This window comes from Ursus americanus, chromosome 35, assembly GCF_024610735.1.
Source record: "Ursus americanus isolate L20-20 chromosome 35, mUrsAme1.1.p, whole genome shotgun sequence".
NCBI classification, from domain to species: domain Eukaryota; kingdom Metazoa; phylum Chordata; class Mammalia; order Carnivora; family Ursidae; genus Ursus; species Ursus americanus.
In genome coordinates, this window is record NC_142161.1 from 11,191,106 (window position 1) to 11,217,254 (window position 26,149).

At 36.2% G+C, this 26,149-nt stretch overlaps 1 protein-coding gene across 3 annotated transcripts in view; it reads right to left on the reverse strand.

Annotated features, from left to right (window-relative positions):
• Window positions 1–26,149, reverse strand: part of STRN3 (striatin 3) — a 103,747-nt gene that overhangs the window by 48,405 nt on the left and 29,193 nt on the right. For 2 of the 3 annotated variants that reach the window (XM_045802616.2, XM_045802617.2), the window contains exons 2-4: window positions 4,270–4,373; window positions 3,753–3,826; window positions 2,507–2,588 (exon numbers count right to left, since the gene is read on the reverse strand). In XM_045802616.2, the coding sequence (XP_045658572.1) occupies window positions 2,507–2,588; window positions 3,753–3,826; window positions 4,270–4,373 (260 nt within the window). Of the gene's footprint in view, window positions 1–2,506; window positions 2,589–3,752; window positions 3,827–4,269; window positions 4,374–10,538; window positions 12,612–26,149 lie in introns of those variants that run through there. The other variant, XM_045802618.2, reaches the window with a different exon arrangement.

Below are 26,149 nucleotides of genomic sequence, written 5' to 3' on the forward strand. Positions count from 1 at the left end.
AAAGAAAGCACTTGAGAAATAAGGGTGGGAAATAACAGCAGAGAGTAAGTAAGAAAAAAGAGCTCAAAAAAGAATGAATAGGGTCGCCTGGGTGGCTCAGTCATTAAGGGTCTGCCTTTGGCTCAGGGTGTGATCCCGGCATTCTGGGATCGAGCCCCACATCAGGCTCCTCCTCTGGGAGCCTGCTTCTTCCTCTCCTACTCCCCCTGCTTGTATTCCCTCTCTCGCTGGCTGTCTCTCTCTGTCAAATAAATAAATAAAATCTTAAAAACAAAAAAGAATGAATAGTTAATGTCAAATTTTTACAAAAGCATTTCAAATAGGAACAAAAAGGTCTCTTAAGTATGTTTGTGAGTAGCTTCAGTGTAGTATCAAAGTAGAAAACAAAATACACAGCTGAGAAATGAACAAGAAAGATTACGGAGATAAACTACTCTCAGAGAAAGATGTGGAGAGACAGAGTATTAATCCAGGCAGTAACATTAGGCATTTATAAGAGAAATAGTGTACAAATGATTTCTCCACAGCTACTGCACACTTCTGAAAACTGCACTTCTCTTTTGGGGGGGCACAACTGCCATCACACTCTAACCATGTGGTCTGAATGAGCAACGAAGATCTCACACAACCTAAGTAAAAATAACTGACTCATGGGCATTTATTTGATCAAGTTAAGCCAATTCTGACTAAAAGAGGGGGCTCCCCTGCCACCTGGAGAAAAGTGGTTTTCGGAAGTAAAGATTAAAACTGATGTACAGAGAAGAAAACCAGAGAATAAGAACACCCAATAAGAACATGGGTGTTTCCATTCCCTGAGAAGTCCTCAGGTATATGTCAGCTCTTGTCTTCCATATACTCAGTTATTCACCATTTTCTTCAGTTCTGCTAGCTACTCTAGCATCCTTCCGAAGAATAATCTGTTTTAGTAAAGCTTGTTCAAGTTTTAGTCACTAAGAGTTTGGACTGATAGTCTCAAGAGTTTGAATGAAACACCAGAAACTAAACTAAACTGAGGTTTAAATATATCTACAGAAAGGAAAGCAAAAAGTTAAGGGAGTTCTCACCTGACAGTCTTCATATTTTCAGTGAAGTAGAACCTGAGGTGCTCTAACGAGTAAAGGAGAATGGGCTGAGATACATGGTAAAAGTTCAGAATATCTATTGACGGTAACGGGAGTAGGACGTGACCAGGGTTATGGAGAAAGGCTTTCTATTATGTTTGTATAGGGAACCATGAATATGTAAGCACATTCAGAGGACTCTGTGATTTTTCTCCAAGATTTAAGTAGAAATAGAAGCAGCAGACAGCAAGACTGAACTAGGGCTGGCTGGGATACTGTAGGTATAGTAAAATGACTGGTGGGAAAGGGGTAAGAGAGGGCAGCAAGAAAGCTAGGGGTACGAGCAAAAGGATGATGGGGTCTAAGCTGGAGCTAGGTAAAAATAAAAACAAGAAAGGCCCACATCAACAAATAAACAAAATAAAACCAACCAGAGCTAAAGGAGCAAATGAAGTAACCAAGAATCTAAAGATCAAGGTAGGGGCACCTGGGTGGCTTAGTTGTTAAGCGTCTGCCTTCGGCTCAGGGCGTGATCCCAGGTCCCTGGAATCAAGCCCCGCATCGGGCTCCCCACTCAGCGGGAAGCCTGCTTCTTCCTCTCCCACTCCCCCTGCTTGTGTTCCCTCTCTTGCTGGCTGTCTCTCTGTCAAATAAATAAAATCTTAAAAAAATAAAAAATAAAGATCAAGGTAAGGTCAGAGGGCAAATAACATGGGAATTGGGGTGGAAAAGGTGGACTATAAGACAAGTGTTGGATCACAGAATTTTCCAGAGTAGGGTAGTTCTAGGTAGTAACAAGATCAAGGGTCTGACCACATTTCACTGGGTTACTGAAGTGAAACTAAACATGTACAGAGTTGAGAAAGCTGAATAATTGTAAATTACCCAGGATATCATTAGTACACAGGTACCAAAGCTTTAAAAATATAAAGCCGAAAAACAAATAAATAAAAGACAGTAAGTAAGATATGCCACACAATTACTTCTAATACAGCAAAGAATTCAAACATCAAAAAGGTTCCTCAAAAATTCAAGTAAAAGTAGGATTTGGCAAGCCACTTATGAAAGGTTTCAGATAACCAGTTAAATTGCTCTATAAACCAGTAATACTCCCACTTAAACCCAAGCTTGTGAATTCTGCAGTGATGGGAATGAGAGTATCCACAAGTATGAACTCTGTATTGTTTTTGTTCTTGCCTTCCAGTCATCCAGTTTTTATGACATTCTACCCCACAAATAAGAAAACATCATCCTGAGCAGTGATCAAAGGAATATTCAGAGGAGACAAACTTTAAAAAGATCCAATAGTCTAATAAAGAAAGCAATATGAAACCTCTACACACTGTCCTATTATCACCAAATAATTTTTCATTAGCAAAGTAACTGAATATAAGCACTTCCATACCTAGATCCTTAAAGAAAGCTGAAAATGAACCATTACTTACTGTCTTAACAGCTGTCTGCCTTGCTTCCACGTTAACTGGCTATTCTGAGGTGCTGAGGGAGCTTCTGTGTCTTTGGTTTCTTCTAAAAATTAACATACACACACACACACACACACAAAAACCCAGATGATTTCACACGCATTATTTCAACTCTTGAGAAAATATTGCCAAAGTTTTCTTACTTTACAGAAGTAAATTAACACTACTGAATATTTACTGTGGGTCATTCATTTTAAGTGTGTTTATCCCAATAACCTAAACACTCAGGTACAACTCTCCTTGTTTTAAAATTGGGAAAACCCAAGAGTACATCAACTATTCTACTAGCAATTGAAAAACCAGAAGACTAGGCTTTGAAATGAAATGCTAAAAAATAATTTTTTTTAACTACCAGAATTCTGCTAGGTTGAATGTTTTCAAAATTAAAAAGCTATATTTAATATTTACTTACACTATTCAAAATCAGCACTTAAGAAACAGTATATATAAAACTACTGAAACAATTTTGAATTTTTATCAGTTAACTTTAAGTCTATTATCATAATACTTTATATAATTAATTTCACTTCTAGAACTAAAACCTAAACCAGAAAATGGTTTCTACTACAAGTACAAAGTCATATTTTATTCTGGAATAAAAGTATATGCATTAAGAGAGAGTTTAATAAATACTACACGGGCGCCAGGCTGGCTCAGTCGGTTAAGCATTCAACTCTTGATTTTGGCTCAAGGTTGTGAGACTGAGCCCCATGTGCAAGATGAAGATTTTTTTTCCTTCTCTTAACCTTATTTGGCTGCCTATGAGGCTTCCAAATTCAATCAATCAAATTTCCAATTTCCAAAATTAAACTGTTAATCACAGCTTCTCCAGATAAAAAGAACTTTGTAATAATAAAAAATTAAGTTCATATGGGATAAGAATTACCTACAAGTATAGAAAGAACTGTTTCATTACCTTTCACCTCTAATTAATACCCAAAATGCACCCACAATTTTATATAGGTTTCAACACAAGGAAAACAGGATAAATAACCTCAGGATTGAGATGGAGATAAAACTACTTACTTTAGTCGTTTATTATTTCCCCCAAAACACTAGATAATATTACAGTGGTCAACCATCTGATTAACCAATAATATCAAAGCAAAATGAGAGTGAGGAAAACATGACTGTTACATAAAAATGAGCTTAAACCAATTTTTCTTGAATTGGGTCAGGAGAAGGTTAACAGAAGAATCAAGCTTACCTGACTCAAAGGTTGGCATTTTCAAATCACCTTGGTTCAGTTCTGTGCCATATTTTAATTTGTGATATTTTGCCCTGAAAATTCAATAATAAATTGTTGAAAGAAAATATTTTATCCTTTTCTACAGAGTTAATTCTGGTATATATTTCTCTAATAACAAATAAAACATAATATGAACGTCTGTTTTTAAGCTTTACTTGCAAAGAAGTTAGAAAAAAAGGTGCTCAGCTGTGGAAAAAAATGTAAATTACCCAATTAAAGTATACACCTGAGTAAAGATAAATTTTTCATGACCATTAAGGAAAAAAAAAATCCCAAAACTTAGGTTCCATAACAAAAGTTATTATTTCAATTTTAAAGATTTAAATCTTGTCTTTTCCCATTGTAAGAATCAAATCAAAGTATCATCTTGTATTTGGGGCAGGGTTTCATATCTTCCAAAGAGCTTTTAAATACTAGTATAAAAAATATTGTTTTACTTTATATTATACATATAAGAAAATGAGGCAACACATACCTTTCTTGTTTTAATGCATACTCTAACATTTTTATTCTTCTTACTAAATCCTTCTTCAAGTTTTCTTGACCTTTTCTTTCTCCTTGCAAAAATGCTATCCGGGCCTAAAAATATAAAAGATTCGTTTATTTTCATTTTTTCCTAACGATACACAGGGAACCAAAAATAAGAAAACATGACAGCAAGTTTTAAAATTCATACAGTCAACCAAATTTTGTTAAGTAACACAATTATTTTAAAAATAAACATGACTATAAATCAGCTATTTGCTTATAATCTTAAAGTCTCTAATATAAATTTTTATATAATCATAAAAAGAAATTTTATACATAAAAATTGAACCTACTTCCTAACATATAAGTCACAAAGAACTAAAAAATTTTATTTTGATAAATAGGTAAAATATTTTTCCCAAAATGAGATACTGGTTGTTTCAAAAAACAGTAATGATACCTCAAAAGCATTTTATGAAATACTTAAAAATTTATAATCTTTTCTATTCTAACCACACATCCCAAATTCTTTCAATTCTTGAAACAATAACACCACAGTATGGCAATAGTTTAAGTAAAACCACCATATGTTCAAAGAACTCATTACTTTCTATTGTCATTTTTCTACTGTAACATAAAGGTTTTTTCTTTTTAATTGCCTTATTTCCTGTGAGAGGCAATTCTCTTTTTCTGGCCCCTCCTATTATGTCAGTCCCCTTTATCCACCCAACACTAAAGAGTAATTGTTTAAAGAGACTAGCATCTGTGTGGAGACATTTGCCATTATGTACATAATTACAATAAAATTAACTTCCACATGGGGGAGAATGCTCTTGCTGAGATAATACATAGGTGTATTTGTTGATTAAGAAAAAGTAAGCTACTTAGTAACTTAATTACAATTAATGGAATCAGAACCAATGAATTCAGCTGAATGATTTAACCCATTAAGTTAGGTTCTGTTCATTTCTATAATAGAAATAGCCAGCATTGGGGCGCCTGGGTGGCTCAGTCACTGGGCGTCTGCCTTTGGCTCAGGGCGTGAACCCAGCGTTCTGGGATCGAGCCCCGCATCAGGCTCCTCCACTGGGAGCCTGCTTCTTCCTCTCCCACCCCCCCCTGCTTGTGTTCCCTCTCTCACTGGCTGTCTCTCTGTCAAATAAATAAATAAAATATTAAAAAAAGAAAAAACCAGCCAGCAGACCAGCTAAATCAAACTGATTAATATAAACCTGAGTATTAAATGCCCACCGCCATCAAAACAAGCTCTTCTCTATAATCCTTTACTTTTTTTAAAGATTTACTTATTTATTTGAGAGAGTGAGTGAGCACAAGCAGGGGAGAAGAGCAGAGGGAGAGGGAGAGCACACTTCCCGCTGAGTAGGGAGGCTGATTCGAGGCTACATCACAGGACCCGGAGATCATGACCTGAGCAGAAGGCAGATGCTTAACCGACAGAGACACCCAGGTGTCCCTCTATTATCCTTTAAAAAAGAAACAAAAACAAAAAACATGAGGGGTGAGGGTAGCTCGGTCAGTTAAGCTAAGCGTGGGACAATTGATTTCAGCTCACATCACTATCTCAGGGTCATGAGATTGGGCCGAGCTTAAGATTCTTTCTCTCCCTCTCCCACTGCCCCACCCCCAACCTCCGCTCACTGGCTCTCTCTGAAATAAAAAAGAAATCATCTATAACTCCTTAACACCTGAGATGTTAGACAGCTACTTCCAAATACAAATTTGAAAACAAAAATAAAACGTCTAGAAAAAATGGTAACTATTCAGAACCTAATACTCTAACATCCTAAAGAGAAAAGTGGCATTTAAGACTCTCTTGAGCTACAAAGCAAAAGCGAAATGCCAATTTCATCACACAGCCTCAAGAAATTCTGATTAAGTTTTTTGCCTGCATCGACTTTCTCCTTTTCACCACAGTAAGTGCAGTCACCATCCATTGTCACCATACAACACCACCCTTACACTATTATTGACTATATTCTCTACAGGACTTTTCATTCCCTAACTTATCCATTCTATAACTGGAAGTTGTACCTCTTAAACCACTTCACCTATTCTGTCTATCCCCCCAACCTCCTCACCTCTGGCAACCACCAGTTAGTTCTCTGTATTTATGATTGTTTCTTTTTGTGTGTGTATTCAATTAACTTTGTTTAGATTCCACATAAATGAAATCATATAGTATCTGTCTTTCTTTGGTTTACTTCACTTAGCATAATGCCTTCTGGGTCCATCAATGTTGTCGCAAATGGCAAGATCTCCTTTTTATGGCTGAGTAATATTCCATTGTGTAATATTCCATCGTCTTTATCTGTTCAACTATCAACGGACACTTAGGTTGCTTCCATATCTTGACTACTGTAAATAATGCTGCAATAAACACAGGGATGCATGTATCTTTTACCAATTAGCATGTCCATCTTCTGTGGGTAAATACCCACTAGCGGAATTACTGGACTATATGGTATTTCTATTTTTAATTTTTTGAGGGACCTCCATCTTGTTCTCTACAGCAGTTGCAGCAATTTACACATTTCCACCAATGGTGCACAAGGGTTCCCTTTTCTCTACATCCTCACCAACACTTTTATTTCTTGTCTTTTTTATATCAGCCACCCTGACAGGTCTAAGGTGATAGGTCACTATGGTTTTGCTATGCATTTCCCTGATTAATGATGTAAGCATCTTTTCACAGGTCTCCTGGTCATCCATATGTCTTCTTTGGAAAAATGTATACTCAGGTCCTCTGTTCATTTTTAAACCAGATTGTTATTATTTTTATTTATTTATTTTTTGGTGTTCAGTTGTACTAAGTTCTTTATATGACATTAACCCTTTATCAAGTATTTCATTTGCAATTATCTTCTCCCATTTGGTAGGATGTCTTTTCATTTTGTTGACTGTTTCCTTCACTGCGCAGAAACTTTTCATTTTGGTGTAGTCCCAATAGTTTATTTTTTCTTGTGTCTCCCTTGCCCGAGAGGACATATTTAGAAAAATGTTGCTAAGATCAATGTCTAAGACATTATTGCCTGTTTTCTTTCAGGAGTTTTATGGTTTCACATTTAGGTCCTTAATTCATTTTGAGTTTATTCTGTGTATGGTATAAGAAAGTGGTCTCCTTTCACTCTTTTGCACACAGCTGTCTGGTTTTCCCAACACCTTTTATTGAAGAGACTGTCTTTTCCCTATTGTATACTCTTGAGTCCTTTACCATAAATTTACCATGTAAGTATGGGTTTATTTTTGGGTTCCCTATCTCGTTCCACTGATCTATGTGTCTATTTTTATGCCAGCACCACACTTTTGTCATTACTATAGCTATGTAAGTGTTATCTTGAAATCTGGGATTGTGATACCTTCAGTTTTGTTGTTCTTTTTCAAGACTGCTTTGACCATTTAGGGTCTTTTGTGGGTCCACCCAAATTTTAGGATTGTTTGTTTTAGTTCTGTTAAAAACTACTGATATTTTAACAGGGATTGCACTGAATCTATAGACTTTGAGTAGTATGGACATTTTGACAATATTAATTCTTCCAACCCATAAACATGGTATAACTTCCCATTTGTTTGTGTCATCTTCAATTTCTTTTATAGATGCTTTCTAGTTTTCAAAATACAACTCTCTCACCTCCTTGGTTAAATTTATTCCTAGGTATTTCATTACTTCTAGCGCAACTGTAAACAGACTGTTTTCTTAATTTCTCTACCACTTTTGTTATTAGTTTATAGAAATTCAACAGAATTCTGTATATTAATTTTGTATCCTGTGGCTCCACTGAATTTATTAGTTCGAACAGTTTTTTGGTAGTCTTTAGGATTTTCTATATATAATATAATGCCATCTTCAAATAGTGGCAATTTTACTTCTTCCTTACCAATTTGGATGCTTTTTTTTTTATACCCCTCAGGTCTGATTGCTAAATGCAGGACTTCCAGTTCTATGTTAAATAAAAATGACGAGGAACACCCTTGTCTTGTTCCTGATCTTAAAGGAAAACCTTTAAGCTTTTCCCCCTTAAGTATGATATTAGCTGTGGTCTTGTCATATATGACCTTTACCATGTTTTATGTTGCCTCTAAACACACTTTGTTGAGTTTCTATCATGAAAGGATGCTGAATTTTGTCAAATGCTTTTACTGCATCTACTGAGATGATCATATGGTTTTATCCTTCATTATGTTAAAGGGATGTATCACGATTAATTTGCAGATATAGAACCATCCATTTTTTTAAAGATTTTATTAATTTATTTGAGATAGAGAAAGAGAGCATGAGTGGGGGGGCAGAAGGAGAGGGAGAAGCAGGCTCCCTGACGAGCAGGGAGCCCAATGTGGGGCTTGATCCCAGGACCCAGGATCATGACCCAAGCCAAAGACAGATGCTTAAGTGACTGAGCCACTTAAGCGCCCCTAGAACCATCCTTGTATTGACTTAAAAAAGAAAAAAAAAAAAAAAAAAGGCAAAAACCATTATGACATACTACAAAAGCATTATGTGATTCCAATTTCCAGATCTTATAAGCATATTATAATTAGCCATGGAAAAAGATGAAAGAAGCTCATTTTTTCCTGCTTCTTAAAAAGCAGTAATCAGGGGCACCAAGGTGGCTCAGCTGATTAAGCGTCTGCCTTCGGCTCAGGTCATGATCCCTAGGTCCTAGGATCCAGTCCCGCATCAGGCTCCCTGCTCATCGGGGAGTCTGCTGCTCCCTCTTCCTCTGCTCCTCTCTTTCTCTGTCAAATAAATAAATAAAATCTTAAAAAAAAAAAAAAGCAGTAATCAGTGATTTTCCAATGAGAAAGGCACTGAAACTAAGTAAAAGTCATAAGGTCCTCTAAAGGATTTAAACAAAACAAAACAAAACAAAACACACGCCTAAACAGTGGTAATGTTTCCTATTAGAATCTTACACTATTGTGAGAATTCATTTTCATTTCTTGTCTTGGCATTTTCATATTAAAAACCATCCATCCATACAGAATCTAGTACATTAAAGAAGCACAAACTATATTAAAAAAGCAAGAATCCCACAGCAGCTTTTGAACAGGAGTTGAACGAAGATAATTCACAAACACAGAGGACAAAAAAAGATGAGAATTCGTTAAGAAAATACCTTTAAAAGGACATGTCCTAACCCAAACCACATGAAGATGAGGGTAAAAAAAAATATCATATATATCATGACTGCTGGACGTGGCCCTATGACCTCACATCACAGAGTATCTATGTAGATATTCTGACTTAAAAGGTAAAGGTTATGTCTGATAGTGATTAAAAAAAAAACCAATTAAATAAGAAACAGTGCTTAATAAAGGTTCACTGACAATGAATTCTGAGCTATTTTTACAGGTCACACGCACTATTAGTAGCATCATCTCAGCAAATAAACACTTTAAAAAGTAACTGCCCCCCCACCCCAAAAAAGAGGGATGCCTAGTTGGCTCAGTTAAGCCCCTTCCTTTGGCTCAGGTCATGATCCCAGGGTCCTGGAATTGAGCCCCACTTCAGGCTCCCTGCTCAGCGGCGAGCTCTGCACCCCCCCACCCCCACTTGTGCTCTTTCTGTCAAAATAAACAAAATCTTAAAAAAAAAAAAAAAAAGCAATCGCAAAAACATTTACAATAGCATAAAATACAAAAAGTATCTAGGAATAAACCAACAAAAATGTGCAAGATCTCTGCAGAAAAAACTGCAACCTGTACTAGCAGACTCATAAAAAACAATTTTCACACAAACTATAAGTTAATACAATTTCAATCAAACTTTCAGTGCGCACGTAGAACTTGACAAAATAATTCTAAAAATTCTAAAATTCAAATTGCCAAGAACAGGCAAGACAATCACCAAGGAGGAAATGGTAGAACTTGCTCTACCAGAAAGTAAAATGGTTTATAAAACTAGAGAAATTAAAACAGTGACTGGTGCAGGGATAGACAGATAAAAGAAAAAAACCTCCAGAAACAAACCAATGTATATGAGGTCACATGATTTATGAAAATAGAAGTTTAGAACACTAAGAATGGCCCTTTCAGAAATTGTGCTTAGCATACAGGGTAAACATAATGGGAAAGGGAGATGAAATAAAACTTCCGACTGACACATCAGTTGTAGGAGGATTATAGATCTAAATGTGAAGGCAGAGCAATAATGTTTTTTAGGATCTAACATATATCTTCAAAATCTCAGATTAAGGAAAGATTCTTGAACAAGACAAGAGTATTAACCATAAAGAAAAGGATGAATAAATTCATTACCATTTTAAAAGTTCTGTTCAATGCACAGGAGGGATTAGCAACTTGCTTCAGGCTTGTTTTTGGACAGCCCCCGAGTGAAAAATAGCTTAAAAAAACAATAAAAGAATATGTAACACAGACCCAATATGGCCCATAGAGCCTAATATATTTACTACTGAAGTTCATAAACCTCCTATACTATTATCAGGCCAAAAAGTTTTTAAATCAAAAAAGACTGCAAGAGACAAAGGACATTATACATTAATAAAAAGTTCAATAAAGAAAAGATAAAAAATTAGAAATATTTATGTACTTAATAAGATCATCAAAATGTATGAAACAAAAACTGAAGGGGGAAATAGTTTCACAGTAATAGCTGGAGACTTCAATATCCCACTTTTAATAACAGATCAAAGAATCAGAAGATAAGGAAACAAGAGGACTTCAACAACACAATAAACCAACTAGATCTAACAGACATATACTGAACACTCTACCAACAACAGAATACACATTCTTTCCAAGTATGCATGGGATATTCTCCACGATGGACCGTATGTTCACCACAAATTAAGTCTCAGTAGATTTAAAATGATAAATATCATAAAAAAATTTCTTTCAACACAACAAAAAAAGAAATCAGTAACAGAAAGAAAACCAGAAAATTCACAAATTAGTAGAAATTGAACAACACACTCTTAAGCAACTAATGGAACAAATCACAAGGAAAATTAGAAAATACTTAGGAATAAAAATGAAAATACAGCATACCAAAACCTACGGGATGCAGCAAACACAGTGCTTAGGGAAAATTTTACAGCTATAAATGCTTGTATTAAGACACAAGAAGGTGCCTGGGTGGCTCAGTGCTTAACCTCAGTCGGTAAAGCATCTGCCTTTGGGTCGGGTCATGATCCCGGAGTCCCAAGATGGAGCCCCACATCGGGACTCCCTGATCAGCAGGGAGTCTGCTTCTCTCTCTCTCTCTGCTTCTCCTCCCTCTTCTTCTTGCTCGCTCTCTCTCAAATAAATAAAATTTAAAAAAACAAAACAAAACAAGAAAGATCTCAAATTAACAACCGTGTTACTATTTAAGGAACAAGAAAAAGAACAATAAATCAAACCCGAAGGCAGCAGAAGGAAAGAAATAAAGATTAAAGTAGAGACAGACAAAACAGATGACAAAACAAAACAGAAAAATCAACAAAATCAAAACCTGATTCCTTAAAAGTATCAACAAAATTGACAAAACGTTAGCTGGGCTAAGAAAAAAAGGAAGACACAAATGTTAAAATCAGAAATGAAAGTGGAGGCATTACAACCAATTCCACACAAATAAACGGATTAGAAGAGTACTATTAACAATTGCACATCAACAAATCGGATAACCCAGAAACACAAAACCTAACAAGACTGAATGATAAAGAAAATCAGAAAAGACCTACTTATAGATTGATGCAGTAATCAAAAATCCCTCATACAGTAATTAAGCATCTGACTCTTTATTCAGGCTCAGATCATGTCGTCAGGGTCATTGAGATTGAGCCCTGCGTCTTTGGTCTCCCTACTAAGCAGAGAGTCCACTTCTCTCCTTCTCCTTCTGCCCTTCTGTCTGCCTCCACATGTTTTCCCTCTAAAATAAATACATAAATCTTTTTTAAAAATAAAAAATAAAAATCCCACATACAAAGAAAACCCTGGACATGATAGCTTTACTAGTGAATCCTGCTGAACATTTAAAGAATTAACACAAATCCTTGTAAAACATTTCCAAAAATTGAAGACAAAACACTCCTTAACTTAGCAAGGCCCGCAATGCCCCATACCAAAACCAGACACAAACACTGTAAGAAAATTACAGACCAGTATCTTATAAACACTTCTGTAAAAACCCTCAACATAATACTAGTAAATCAAATTCAGCAGCATATTATGAAGATTGTACACCATGACCAAGTGAGATTTATTCCTTGAATGCAAGGATGGTTCAACACAAGAAAAACAATCAATGTAAGGCACCTCATTAATAGAGTAAAGGGGAAAAACTGCAAAACCATTTTGACTGATGCAGAAAAAGAATTTGACAAAATTCAGCACCCTTTCATGACAAAAAAAAAAAAACCCACTCAACAAACTAAGAATAAAATAAAACTATCTCAAATAATAAAAAAGCCATATATGAAAAGCTCACAACAAACATCATACTCAATAGTTTAAGACTGAAAGCTTTCCCTCTAAAATCAGAACAGAGGGAAGGGGGAGGTATGTCTAGTGCCTGGGTGGCTCAGTCAGTAAATGTCCGACTCTTGGTCTCAACTCAGGTCTTGATCTCAGTGTCATGAATTCATGCCCTGTGTTTGGACTCCACGCTGGGCATTGTGTCTACTTAAAAATATATAAATAAAATAAAATAAAATAAAATAAAATAAAATAAAATAAAATAAAATAAAATAAGAACAAGGGAAGGACGCCTATGTCAACACTCCTATACAATATAGAACTGTAAGTACTGGCCAGAGTAATGAGGCAAGAAAAATAAAGGAATCCAAATTAAAAAAGTAAATTTATCTCTGTTCACAGATCATACGGTCTTATATGTAGAAAACCCAAAAGATTCCATAAAAATGTTAGGACTAACAATTTAAGCAAAGTACTGAGATACCATCACAGAAAAATAAACAGCATTTCTTTTTTTTCTTTTCCTTTTTCGCAGGGGCGGGGGGTGGAGAGGGAGAGGGAGAGAAAGAATCTTAAACAGGCCCCAAGCCCAGCCCAGAGCCCAACATGGGGTTTGATCTCACAACCCTGAGATCATGACCTGAGCCAAAATCAAGAGTCAGACACTTAACCGACTGAGCCACCCAGACGCCCTCAACAGCATTTGTATATATCATCAATGAACAATCATGAAAGGAAATTATAGAACAATTCAATTTTTAACAGCATCAAAAAGGATAAATTAACTTAGGAATTAACTTAACCGAGGAGGTGAAGAACTGGTACAATGAAAAGCACAAAATAATGCTGAATAAAATTAAAGACTGAAATAAATAGAAACACATTTCATGTTCATGGACTAGAACACTAATATTATTAAAATATCAATACTACCCAAAGTAATTTACAGATTCAGTGCAATTCCTTTCAAAATCCCAATGACAGTTCTTGTAGAAATAGAAAAATCCACACTAAAATTTACATGGAATCTCAGGGGACCCCTAACTAGCAAAACAATCTTGAAAAAGAATGAAGTTGGAAGACTTTCTAAGTTCAAAATATACGCACAAAGCAAAAGTAATCAAGACAGTACGATACTGGCAAACAGACAGACATATAGACCAATGGAACAGAAATGAGAGACCAAAAATAAACCCTTAATATATAGGTCAAATGATATTTTACAAGGACGCCCAGACCATACAGAGAAGAAAGAACAGTCTTTTCAACAGGTGCTATTGGGAAAAATGAATATTCACATGCAAAAGAATGAAGTCAGACTGTTCATATACCACAAATTATCATACACCACAAATTAATTCAGAATGGATCAAAGACCTAAACATAAGATCTAAAGCTATAAAGTTAAAAGAAAACAGGACAAAAGCTTCAAAACACTGGATCTAGGAATAATTTCCTGGATATGAAACCAAAAGCGCAGGTAACAGAAGAAAAAACACACAAAATGGACATGATGAAAATTTAAAACTTTTGCACATCAATGGAAACAGACAACACAGTGAAAAAGGAATCTGTGGAATGGCAGAAAATATTTGCAAATTGTGTGACTGATAAAAGATTAACATACAGAATACAGACTATTTCTAAAACTCAAGAACAACAAAAAACCCAATTCAAAAATGGACAAAAGACCTGAATAGGTATTTCTCCAAAGAAGATACATGATTGGCCAATAAGCACAAGAAAACATGCCTTACACCACTAATCATTATGGAAGCCCCCTAGAGATACTATACCTCATTAGGATAGCTAATTAAAAACAGTAACAACAACAAAAAGCATCAGTGAGGATTTGAAGAAACTGGAAACCTTGTGTAAATGTCAGCAAAATGACAGAGCCATTGTGGAAGATAATATGGTGGTTCCTCAAAAAATTAAAAATAGAATCACCATATTACCCAGGCGCCTGGGTGACACAGTAGGGTTGAGCGGCTGACTCCTATTTTAGGCTCCCGTCCTGATCCCAGGGTCGTGAGATCAAGCCCTGCATCAGGCTCTGTGCTCAGCGTGGAGTTTGCTTGGCCCTCTCTCTCCCTCTGCCCCTTGCCCATGCGTGCTCTTGCACATGCTTTCTCTCTCTCTAAGTAAATAAATAAATCTTAAAAAAAATTATCATATTACCCAGCAATTCCACTTCCGGGCATATACTAAAAAGAACTGAAAGGATGGTCTTGAAGAGAAATTTACAGATCTATGTTAATAGCAACACCATTCCTTATAGCTAAAACCTGGAAGCAACCCAAATGTCCATCAAAAGATAAATGCGGGCACCTGGGTGACTCAGTCAGTTAAGCATCTGACTCGTGATTTCAGTTCAGGTCATGACCTCAGGGTTGTGAGATCAAACCCTGTGTCAGGGCTCCATGCTCAGCAGCGAGAAAAATCTAGGTTTGTGTTTGATGAGTTTTTAATAGAAATATAAAAATGAAAAGCATGATCTTGGGGAAAAAAAGCATGACTTTATTAAAACTGAAATCACTTCTGCTCTGCAAAAGACATTAAGAGAATGAAAAGATATACCACAGACTGGGAGAAAATATTTGTAAAAACACATATCTGACTAAGGATTGTTACTCACTACCTACAAAGAATCCTTAAAACAACTCTTACTAACAACCAAAACTTTAAAAGGGCAAAAGATCTTAACAGGCATGTCAACAAAGAAGATACACAGGTGGCAAATAAGTATCTGAAAAGATGCTCCACATCACTGTCATCAGGAATATGCAAATTACAACAATGAGATACCACTACAGATCCATCAGAATGGTTGAAATCCAAAACACCAACAGTAGGTGAAGCAACACAAACTCTCATTCATTGCTGTTGAGAATCCAAAATGGTACAGCCACTTTAGAAAACTGTATGGCAGTCTGTTATTACAAACTAAATGTACTCTTATCCTAAGATCCATCAATCATGCTCCTTTGGTACTTACCTAAATCAGCTGAAAACCTCTGTCTACATAAAAATCTACACATGAATGTTTAAAGCTGTTTTATTATTAACTGCCCAAACTTGGAATCAACCAAGACATCCTTCAACAGGTGAACGGATAAACTGTATCACATCCATACAAGGAACAGTATTCATCAATAAAAAGAGATGAGCTATCAAGCCATGTAAAGACATGGAGGAACCTTAAATGCATATTCCAAAAAGTGAAAGAAGCCTGGAGAGGCTACGTATTGCATAATTCCAACTATGACATTATAGAAAAGGCAAGACTATCAACACAGCAAAAAAAAATCAGTGGTTACCAAGTGTTCAGGGATATGGGGGAAGATGAATAGGTGAAGCACAGGGAATTTTTACGGGTGATGAAACTGTTCTGTAGGATACTGTAACGATGAATCTGTACCATTATGCTTTTGTCAAAACCTACAGACCAGTACAACATAAAATGAACATTAAACTAAGGACTTCAGTTAATAATAATAACACTCAAAACTTGTTCATTAATTATAGCAAATGCACCACTCTAATGTTAGTAACAGAGGGAAAATGTTTTGGGGGTTGGGGGCACAGCACATATGGGAGCTCTATGCTATATGCTCAATTTTTCTGTAAATCTAAAATTATTCAAAATATTCATCAGCAAGTGTTGGTGAAGATGTAGAGAAACTGGAATTCCTGTGCACTGATGATGGAATTGTAATAAAACCATTATGTGCATGAAATACTGTGAGAATTCCTTGAAATATTAAAAATAAAACTATCAAATATGATCCAGCAATTCCATTTCTGAGTATACATATCCAAAATAATTTAAAGCCAGGTCTTGAAGAGGTATCTGCCTTCCCATATTCACAGCAGCCCTATACGAAACAGCCAAGAGGTGGAAGCAACACAACTGTCCATCGGCTGATGAATGGATTAACAAAATATGGCATATATATACTAAGGAGTTATTATTTGGCCTTAAAACAGAAAGAAATCCTACCACATGCTACATGAATGAACCATTAGGACATACTGTGTCAAAAGAGGCAGTCACTTTAAGACAAATGTGTACAATTTCACTTTTATGAGGTATATAAAAGTAGTGAAATTGATAGTAACTGAAAGTAGAATGGCAGTTAAAAAGGAGAGGGGGAGGGACACCCAGTGGCTCAGTTGGGCAAGTGTCTGATTCTTGGTTTCAGCTCAGGTCTTGACCTCAAGGCTGTGAGTTCAAGCCCGGGACTGGGCGCACACACACACACACACACACACACGCAAAAGTAGAGGGGTAGGAATTGTTGTTTAATGGGTTTAATGTTTCAGATTTGCAAGATGAAAAAGTTCTGAAGATCTGTTTCACAACAGTGTGAATATACTTAACACTAATGAACTGTACACTTAAAAAATTGTGCTAAAAAGTGTAACACAGTACTTACCATCTTAACCATTTTTAAGTACTAAAAGAACTTAAAAAAAAAACAAGCAAATCAGATGGAAGGTATTTGCCAAACATATAGATAAGAATGGGATCATACACATAATATAGAATTCATATCCACTCCCCTAAAAGACATACCACATAACAAAAAAGACAGCATGATGGAAATACTGTAAAAAGACTTACACTTCACAAGATATCAAAATGGCCAATAAATTACGAAACAGTTCTCAATCTCATCTGTATTCAGAGGAATACAAATTCAAAATACCAATAAAGTAACAATACCAGATTGACTAAAAATTTTTAAATCTGACAATACTATTTTTGAGGAAGTGTGAATCAACAGAAACTCCCATAAATGACTTATGGGACCACAAACAGGTATAACCTCTTTGTAAAAGTTTTGCATTACACTTAAGTTGAAGATATAAATACATTAAATCCAAAATTTCTAGATAACAGACCCAAAAGAAATACATGTGCATATGTATGTACAATGAGACATGTAAAATATCCCCAGAATCATTTTTTATAAAAGCCAAAGACTACAAACAATCTAAAAATCCCTCAGAGAAGAGATAAACTGTGGCGTATTAGTACAGTGAAATACTACAGAGCAAAGGAAATAAACAAACTACAGCCACACATAATACAGATGAACCAACATAATGATGAGGGAAAAGGCAAGACACAAAAGACAACGTCCTGTATGATTCCATTTATGTAAAGTTCACTATCAGACATAACTAATACAGTTGAGGAATGTACACTTAGTAATGTATAAAGAAAACCAAGAAAATGATTACACAAAAATGATAGCAGTTATCCCCCTGAGGGAAGGAGGCAGTAATAATTTGGAAGGGCCAGGCGGTAAGGCTCCTGGGGGACTAGCAGTGCTCTATCCATCTCCTGACCTTTCCAAGAGTGATCTCATAGTTGTTCTCTTTGTAATAATTGGCTAAACTGTGCAATTATGTTTTATACACTTTACTGCATTATATAAATTTTCATAATTTTAAAATGTTTTATATTAATGTTTAAAAATTAGTCTTACTCTGGGGCGCCTGGGTGGCACAATGGTTAAGCGTCTGCCTTCGGCTCAGGGCGTGATCCCGGCGTTATGGGATCGAGCCCCACATCAGGCTCTTCCGCTATGAGCCTGCTTCTTCCTCTCCCACTCCCCCTGCTTGTGCTCTCTCTCTCGCTAGCTGTCTCTATCTCTGTCGAATAAATAAATAAAATCTTTAAAAAAAAATTAATCTTACTCTTAACAGTTAGATTTAAGAAGTACATTTTTATTGTGAAAATGAGGTCAATGACCTAGGTCCTTCAGTTAAGAGGAAAAGGTTCTACATGGAGCATGTAGTACCATCCATAAAGGAAGTACTTTTTTAAAAAAACCACAAATTTTGCGGTTGCCTGGATGGCTCAGTTGGTTAAGCATCTGTCCGGCTCTTTATTTCAGCTCAGGTCATGATCTCAGGGTTGTGAGACCAAGCCCCACATTGGGCTCCACATTGGGCTCCACACTGGGCATGGAGCCGGCTTAAGACTCTTCATCTCCCTCTCCTTCCCCCCAATTCACACTCTCTGTAAAAAAAATAAAAATAAAATATAAAACACCACAAGTTTTCATTTTTTTATTTTCCAAGTCACCTAATTTTAATATTTTTAATTATTTGACTTCAAGATTGTAACTGTGATGATTAACTTGAAATTCATTACTACTAACATACTGTATAGGCAGAAATGAACCTTATAAATTTGTTTCCATATCTAATCACAGTTAATTCACAGTAACAAAACCTGTTGTCTTTTAAGACAATTTTTCTTCCTTTAAATGTAGGTAAAGGTACTCATTGGGACCATATTTTATTTATCACCTGAGTTTAACAGATTCAACAATCAGCATGTGCTTATCACATGAGCGCCTAAAAAAAAAAAATTACTGGATATTGAGAGCAGATCACTTTTAAACTGCAAGACCACTAGAGGTCATCAGAGCAAAACGTTCAACATTGATTGAACCAGCCTCAAGTTATTTCACAATTACTATAGTTTCCATGTTTCTAAAATAAGAGTATCTTGCTTAAAACAAAGAAAGAAATTACTTAACAAAAGATGTTTTACTGTAAGAGTTTTCTTACTTTAAACAAAATTTAAATGCTAAGACTAGAGACAGGTCAGTTTTGTTTAATGATTATAAAACATTCTTTAGAACTTTTTGGAAAACTGGTAATATACTCAGAAACTAAAAAACCATCAACAAGCAAATTTTAACATCCCAAGGAATTAACAAAGCAAGTGTTAAATACTTTATGTATAGAAGCAAATTAATGAAAAATCAGGTTATAGCAACTATTAATAAATTCAATACACCACTATTTAAAATAATCTCTTTCTGCCCACGGGTCCTGTCCCTGTGCCATAAATAAAAACACCTTTTGGGGCACCTGGGTGGCTCAGTCAGTTGAGCAGCTGTCTTCAGCTCAGGTCAGAATCTCAGGGTCCTGGGATCAAGCCCCATGTCGGGCTCCCGGCTCAGAAGGAAGTCCACTTCTCCCTCTGCTTCCCATCCCCCCCAACTCCTACTGGTGTTCTCTCAAATAAAATCTTTAAAAATAAACACCTTTTTGCACTAAATAAATAAATAAATAAAATAGTAGGCTCTCAACAAGTGTTAGCACCCTCTCCCCTAATGATCAACTGAAATTATAAAAGTGGTTCTATTCCAAGCACTTAAATATCTGGAATTAAGCAAGGTTCAGCCAGCTATAAATAATGTAAGATAAAAGTATAAAGACTCAGGTGACCCACTGACATTTTATATAAAACTAAATAGAAAATAATTCATTTAATACAGAGGTTTCAAAACCTAGCTAATTATCAGAATCATTAAGGAGCTTAGATATTAAAATAGAAATACCTCATAATTCAGTATGGTGAAGCACTACACAGAGAGCTTTGTATAATCATCTAGGGATACAAAAGCAGTTCCCCACTTAACAAGGCAGACTCAAATGGCATACTATGCTTTCAATAATAAACAAAAAACCTGCTCACAATAGCTTAGAAAGTTTTTCACAAAAATAAGTTTTCAGGGGCACCTGGGTGGCTCAGTGAGTTAAGCATCTGCCTTCAGCCCTGTGTCGGGCTCCCTGCTCAGCGGGGACACTGTTTCTCCCTCTTCCTCTCCCATGAGCCCTGCCCCCACCCTATGCTCTCTCAAATAAATGAATAAAATCTTTAAAAAAAAATAACTTTCCAGTATTATAGACAGGTAAGAATTCCAGAGAAAAGAAAGACTAAAAATTACTAAGATTTCCAGAGGCAACTAAAATCTATATTCTGTTTTTATTTCTTCTACCAGAGCCTAAAACAAAAGTTAATAAAAATACCACTCCATCCTCTACAAACCCAATGCCATTTTTCATGGTAATAGCTGATTTAAAGCATAAGAGATTTTCAACTATCAACTCTGCTCTAATAAGTTCTCATTTATCTAGTATTTGAAAGCATTAAGTTCCACGTAAGCCCATTTTCCATAAACAGAGGAAGTACACCCCCTTTTAAGTATAAACCTGTAAGCCATTTTAATGGACTCTCTAAAAACATGTTTACTGCCATCATAACTATTTTCTAAATCTGTTATAAATCACATCATATACAAGTTCAGAAAAAACTCCAAAATAATGCAAAAGAGTAACATGGTATTATAGTACTTACTCAAGATCTGTAGAATACAATGACACGTCCCTTGAGCGCACAGAGCCACTTCTATCAAAATACTATACTTAAAACATTCTACCAACTTTTCTTGAAAGATTTTATTTATTTATTGGGAGGAGGTGGGGTAAGTACAAGCTGGGGAAGGAGTAGAGGGAGAAGCAGACCACCCGCTAAGCAGGGAGCCAAACGTGGGGCTTGATCCTAGGACCCCAGGATCATGACCTGAGCCGAAGGCAGACGCTTAACCGACTGAGCCACCCAGGTGCCCCTCTACTAACTTTTTAAAAGAGTTTTCTTGACTGACTCTTAGTCAAGCTTGTTTTCTATACTATTGAAGTCCTGGCAACAAGCTTCCCTCTTCCCTCAACATTCTATTTTGTACCAAGTTAGGATTCCAAATTATATCTAAGCTAAGAATAAATAAATCCCACTACTTCTAACATATCTTATTGTTATTTATATATCTTTGAAAAGAGAATGAAATTTCTTTGGGGATATGCCAGGTATAAACTTTTCAAAAAGTAACTAAATGGAAAAGGCTTCCATACATAAGTGTCTTTCAGCTTTTGTTTTGTTTTGTTTCTGCTGACAAGATTCTTCAGGAGAGCCAATAATGGTTATGTTGACAAAAATATTATTACATTCTCAAGACTGGTATGTTTCTTGAAACCATTTTTTTTTTAAATAAAACTCCCAGGAGATACTTCAAATTTTATAGTAAAAATAAAAAGATTACAAACAATAAAAAATAATCTTACAAGCAAAAGTTTTCAAGAACAGGAGCTCTGGGGCGCCTAGGTGGCTCAGTCAGTAAAGTGTCTGCCTTCGCCTTGGATCATGATCCCAGGGTCCTGGGATCACACCCCACGCTGGGCTCCCTGCTCAGCGAGGAGCCTGCTTCTCCCTCTCCTTCTGCCTGCTGCTCCCCCGCTTGTGCTCTCTGTCAAATAAATAAAATCTTAAAAACAAATAAAAGAACAGCACTTAGGGGAATTTATTACTCTTTCTCTTAAAACTCAAAGCACTTTTTTAGTCCTCAATTAAGGCAATTACTAACCAGGTAAGCTACTTAAAATCATTATAAATTTTGAGATACTACTGTGAAAAAAAAAAGACATGCTTAACTGTGAGTTTCACTAGTAGAAGTCTACATTCCTTTACCAAAACCCTTCAGGCCAGATGTGTTGTGGAATTTATTACTGAAGTGTATATATCATGTATTAATTAGGTAACACCTTATCCAATGCAAACCGTGGAAGTAACAAAATCAAACACAACAAAGCATATGACTTTTCAGTAAGTGGTATAAAGACTATAAATAGCTTTGTTTCACTTCAGATAAGGTTTCTGCCATCAATTAGCTAACAAAAACCTTTTGATTATCAGAATTTTAGGACTTGAGAACTGTAAATGAAGAGGAATAATAACCATCACAAGTATTTGTCAGGTATGCTATATGCCAAACAGTTTTAAGTATTTAAGTATATGAACTCATTTACTCCTCACAATGACCCTGAGTTGGTATTATTTTCCCCACTTTACAGAAGAGACAAATGAGGTAACAAAGGGATTAAGAAACTTGGCCAACATCCTGATAATAGCAGTGGAGACCCTAAGATTTGAATCTAAGCGGTCTCACTCTAGAGCAGCTTCTCTTAATCACAAACTACACACTCCAAAGCTGCTCAACAGAGTGGGTATAGAAAATCAGGTAGAGAGAGAATGTCGGGGTTGACAATCTCATGATACCACCAGGTCCCCTTCCAAACCCAAAGTAGACATCAATAACTTTGCCTCAGTGTTAGAATTCTTCACATAACTTAGGCTCCAGGCAGCCATGACAAAACTATGTGAACCAACAAGCACGATGCAAAGTATATGCCAGTCCAATTTCATACTAAGAAAATCAAAATACTAAACAAAATCAAGTGTCCTTGTTTTGCCACTAATTAAATAAATGTCACTAAAACATAAGCTCCACAAAATTATGACTATTTCTCTTGCTCACTGATGTATTCCTATTACCCAGGACAGTATATGGCATAAGTAAAAACTCAATAAACATTTGTTGCTGAATAAATGAATGAAGTCATAATTACAGTTTCTCAGTTTCCTCAGTTGTAAAATATGGGAATGGCCATATGTTTATAATTTCTAGCTAAATCTCAAACCTGGAAGTATTTAATTCATCTACAATAAATGACAATACTTTTTAAAAAATGCTGAGTTTTTTCACGTGCATAAAAGAATAATTCACTTCGGTTAAGTGTGTTTATGATTCCAGAAATTTTAACTATGTTAATTCAGTACATTAATGATCAAAATTAAGAAAATACTTAAGACATTTAAACTGACCATGAGGGGTGCCTGGGTGGCTCAGTTAGTTAAGCCTCTGACTCTTGATTTCACCCCACGTCATGATCTCAGGGTTGAGATCAAACCCCAAATCAGGCACCACACTCAGGGTGGCATCTGCTTCTCCCTCTCCCTCTGCTCCTCCAATGTGTCAATTTGGCCCCTTGTGACCACAGTCCTTGGTATGGGCAAGACAGTCAGAACCCCTATTTATAGCTGATGGGTCAAAAGCACAGATGACAATCTGCATTTGCAATTAGCACCCAAAGGGAAAGGGAGGGGAGGGGAGTGTGTTTTGTAGGACTGCACACTTAAACCTGTGGGATCTGATGCTATCTCCAGGTACATACTGTCAGAATTGAGTTAAACTGCAGGACACCCAGCTGGTATCACAGAATTGCTTAATGTTTAGAAAACCCCCACATCTGCGATGCCTGAGTGGCTCAGTACATTAAGCGTCTGCCTTCTGCACCGGGCTCTTTGCTCAGTGGGAAGCCTACTTCTCCTGTCTGTCTGCCTGCCACTTGCCCTGTTTTCACACTCGCTCTCTGACAAATAAGTAACATCTTTAAAACAAACAAACAAACAAACAAACAAAAAACCCACATTTGCTGTCTGAAGTGAAGCACAACTGACCCACAAACAGTAGTTTGAGCTGCATGGGTCCAATTATGCACAAATATTTTTGATAAATATAATATTGTTAAATGCATTTTCTTGGGGCGCCTGGGTGACACAGCGGTTAAGCGTCTGCCTTCGGCTCAGGGCGTGATTCTGGCATTATGGGATCGAGCCCCACATCAGGCTCCTCCGCTATGAGCCTGCTTCTTCCTCTCCCACTCCCCCTGCCTGTGTTCCCTCTCTCGCTGGCTGTCTCTGTCTCTGTCAAATAAATAAATAAAATCTTTTTAAAAAAAATGCATTTTCTTTTCCTTATGATTTTCTTAACATTTTCTTTTTTCTAGCTTATTTTATTATAACAATACAGTATGCATGATACATACAACACTGTTAACTATTTATGTTATCCATAAGGTTTCCCTTCAACAGCAGGTTATTAGTAGTGAAGTTTTGGGGGAGTCAAAAGTTAAATGAGGGTTGGAGGTGCTGACCCCTGCATGGTACAATAGTCAACTGTATTGATAAACTATTGACAGGGGAGGAGATACACAGAGATGAGTTTTTCCTTATAGGGGCAGTGTCAAGTTTTGCTTAGAAATCACGTGCATTTGGCTCAAACACCTTCAAGAACCCAAGCATTTATCAGCTATCTGAAAATTAAAATAGTAGCTATACATGATACATTTGCAAATAAGATGAGTACCTAATCTAAAAGATTAATAGGGGCGCCTGGGTGACGCAGTCGTTAAGCATCTGCCTTCGGCTCAGGGCGTGATCCTGGGGTTCTGGGATCGAGCCCCACATCAGGCTCCTACTGTAGGAGCCTGCTTCTTCCTCTCCCATTCCCCCTGCTTGTGTTCCCTCTCTCGCTGGCTGTCTCTGTCAAATAAATAAATAAAATCTTTAAAAAAATTTAAAAATAAAAGATTAATAAGCTTTTTACCTAATATCATTATTCCTATATTTCTTTTACTTTCTATACTATGCAGAAAGTAAATTCTTTGAAAACAAAGGCCACATTGTTACATCCCTCCAATACCACCCTAGCATCCTGCATTTTGCATTTTTTATTCTGTATAATGCACGGTGCCAACTAAATATGTGTCGAATAAATTAATGTTTCTGAGTCGAAGAAATAAAAAAAGTACCATTCACTCTGGCTCAAACGTACTTTAATGTAACTGAGATACATAGCCCCACTACTAAATCAAAGGTATCAATGACTCTTTTTCAGGAGTGAACTGTGCTGATTAATTTGAACTGTTAACAAATGCTCAAGTCAAAAGGGGAAAATGCTGAATTTTAACACTCTCACACACATTCCCTCTCTCTCCCTTTCTCTCTCTCACACACACACAACACACCACATGTAGCTTACACTGTGTAGTGTTTCTCAAATCCACAAAGCTGCTCTAGCCACTAATTTTTCTATGCTATTTATGCCAATTCCTACATTTAATGAGCTATGCATATTTTTGCTAGCACCACAACATATTTTTAGTTATTTACTCTTAGTTTTACCAAATACATTTACTAAACAAATATATACAATACAAAGTACAAATTTGCTGAGCCACAGTAAAACAAAATTACAGTATATAAATGGTAATAAAACTAAAAACTGGGACGGAATATAAATTTTCTCTTTTTAAATGTCTAGATTCTAAAGAGTAAGATTAATAAAGGAAATGAATTTTGTGCAATTACAGACTTAATGATGACAATAATGATAAGCTATATCAAGAAACAGAAATAAAGCCCAGAGAATATAAGAGCATCTATGTCATTCCAATCCAGAAATGTGGACCTGAGAAAGGACAAGAGACTACAAATGTAGGAGAGACTCCTGTACGTATTAAAAACGAAAAATCCTGGCTCAACAATCCAAGGAGCTAAACAGAGGTAATGTGACAGCAAACCAGAGTGTTAGGGTCCTCAGGGGTACTAAGACTCTTAAGAAATAGCACAAACTTGGTATTTCAGGAGGCAGGGGGGCGCAACACACCTTCCTTAACCTGTAAGTTTGTAAGAAAAGTGCAGAAAAAGTGACCATAACTGTCAGCCTAAAACTGACACTGCACAGGAGATTCCATCTGTGACAATACTAGAAAAGGAAGTAACTGGGATTAAGATAATTATGACAATTATGACTTAGTCTACCTCATATAATATAAGAAAGAGAAGACACTAACCAGCTACTTTGGGGTTAAGTTAGCCGTATTCCTAGGCTCTATTTTCATCAGCCTATGACCAGATATGATCATATTGGTTGGCCTTGTTAAACTAAACAAGGAAGCCATTAGAC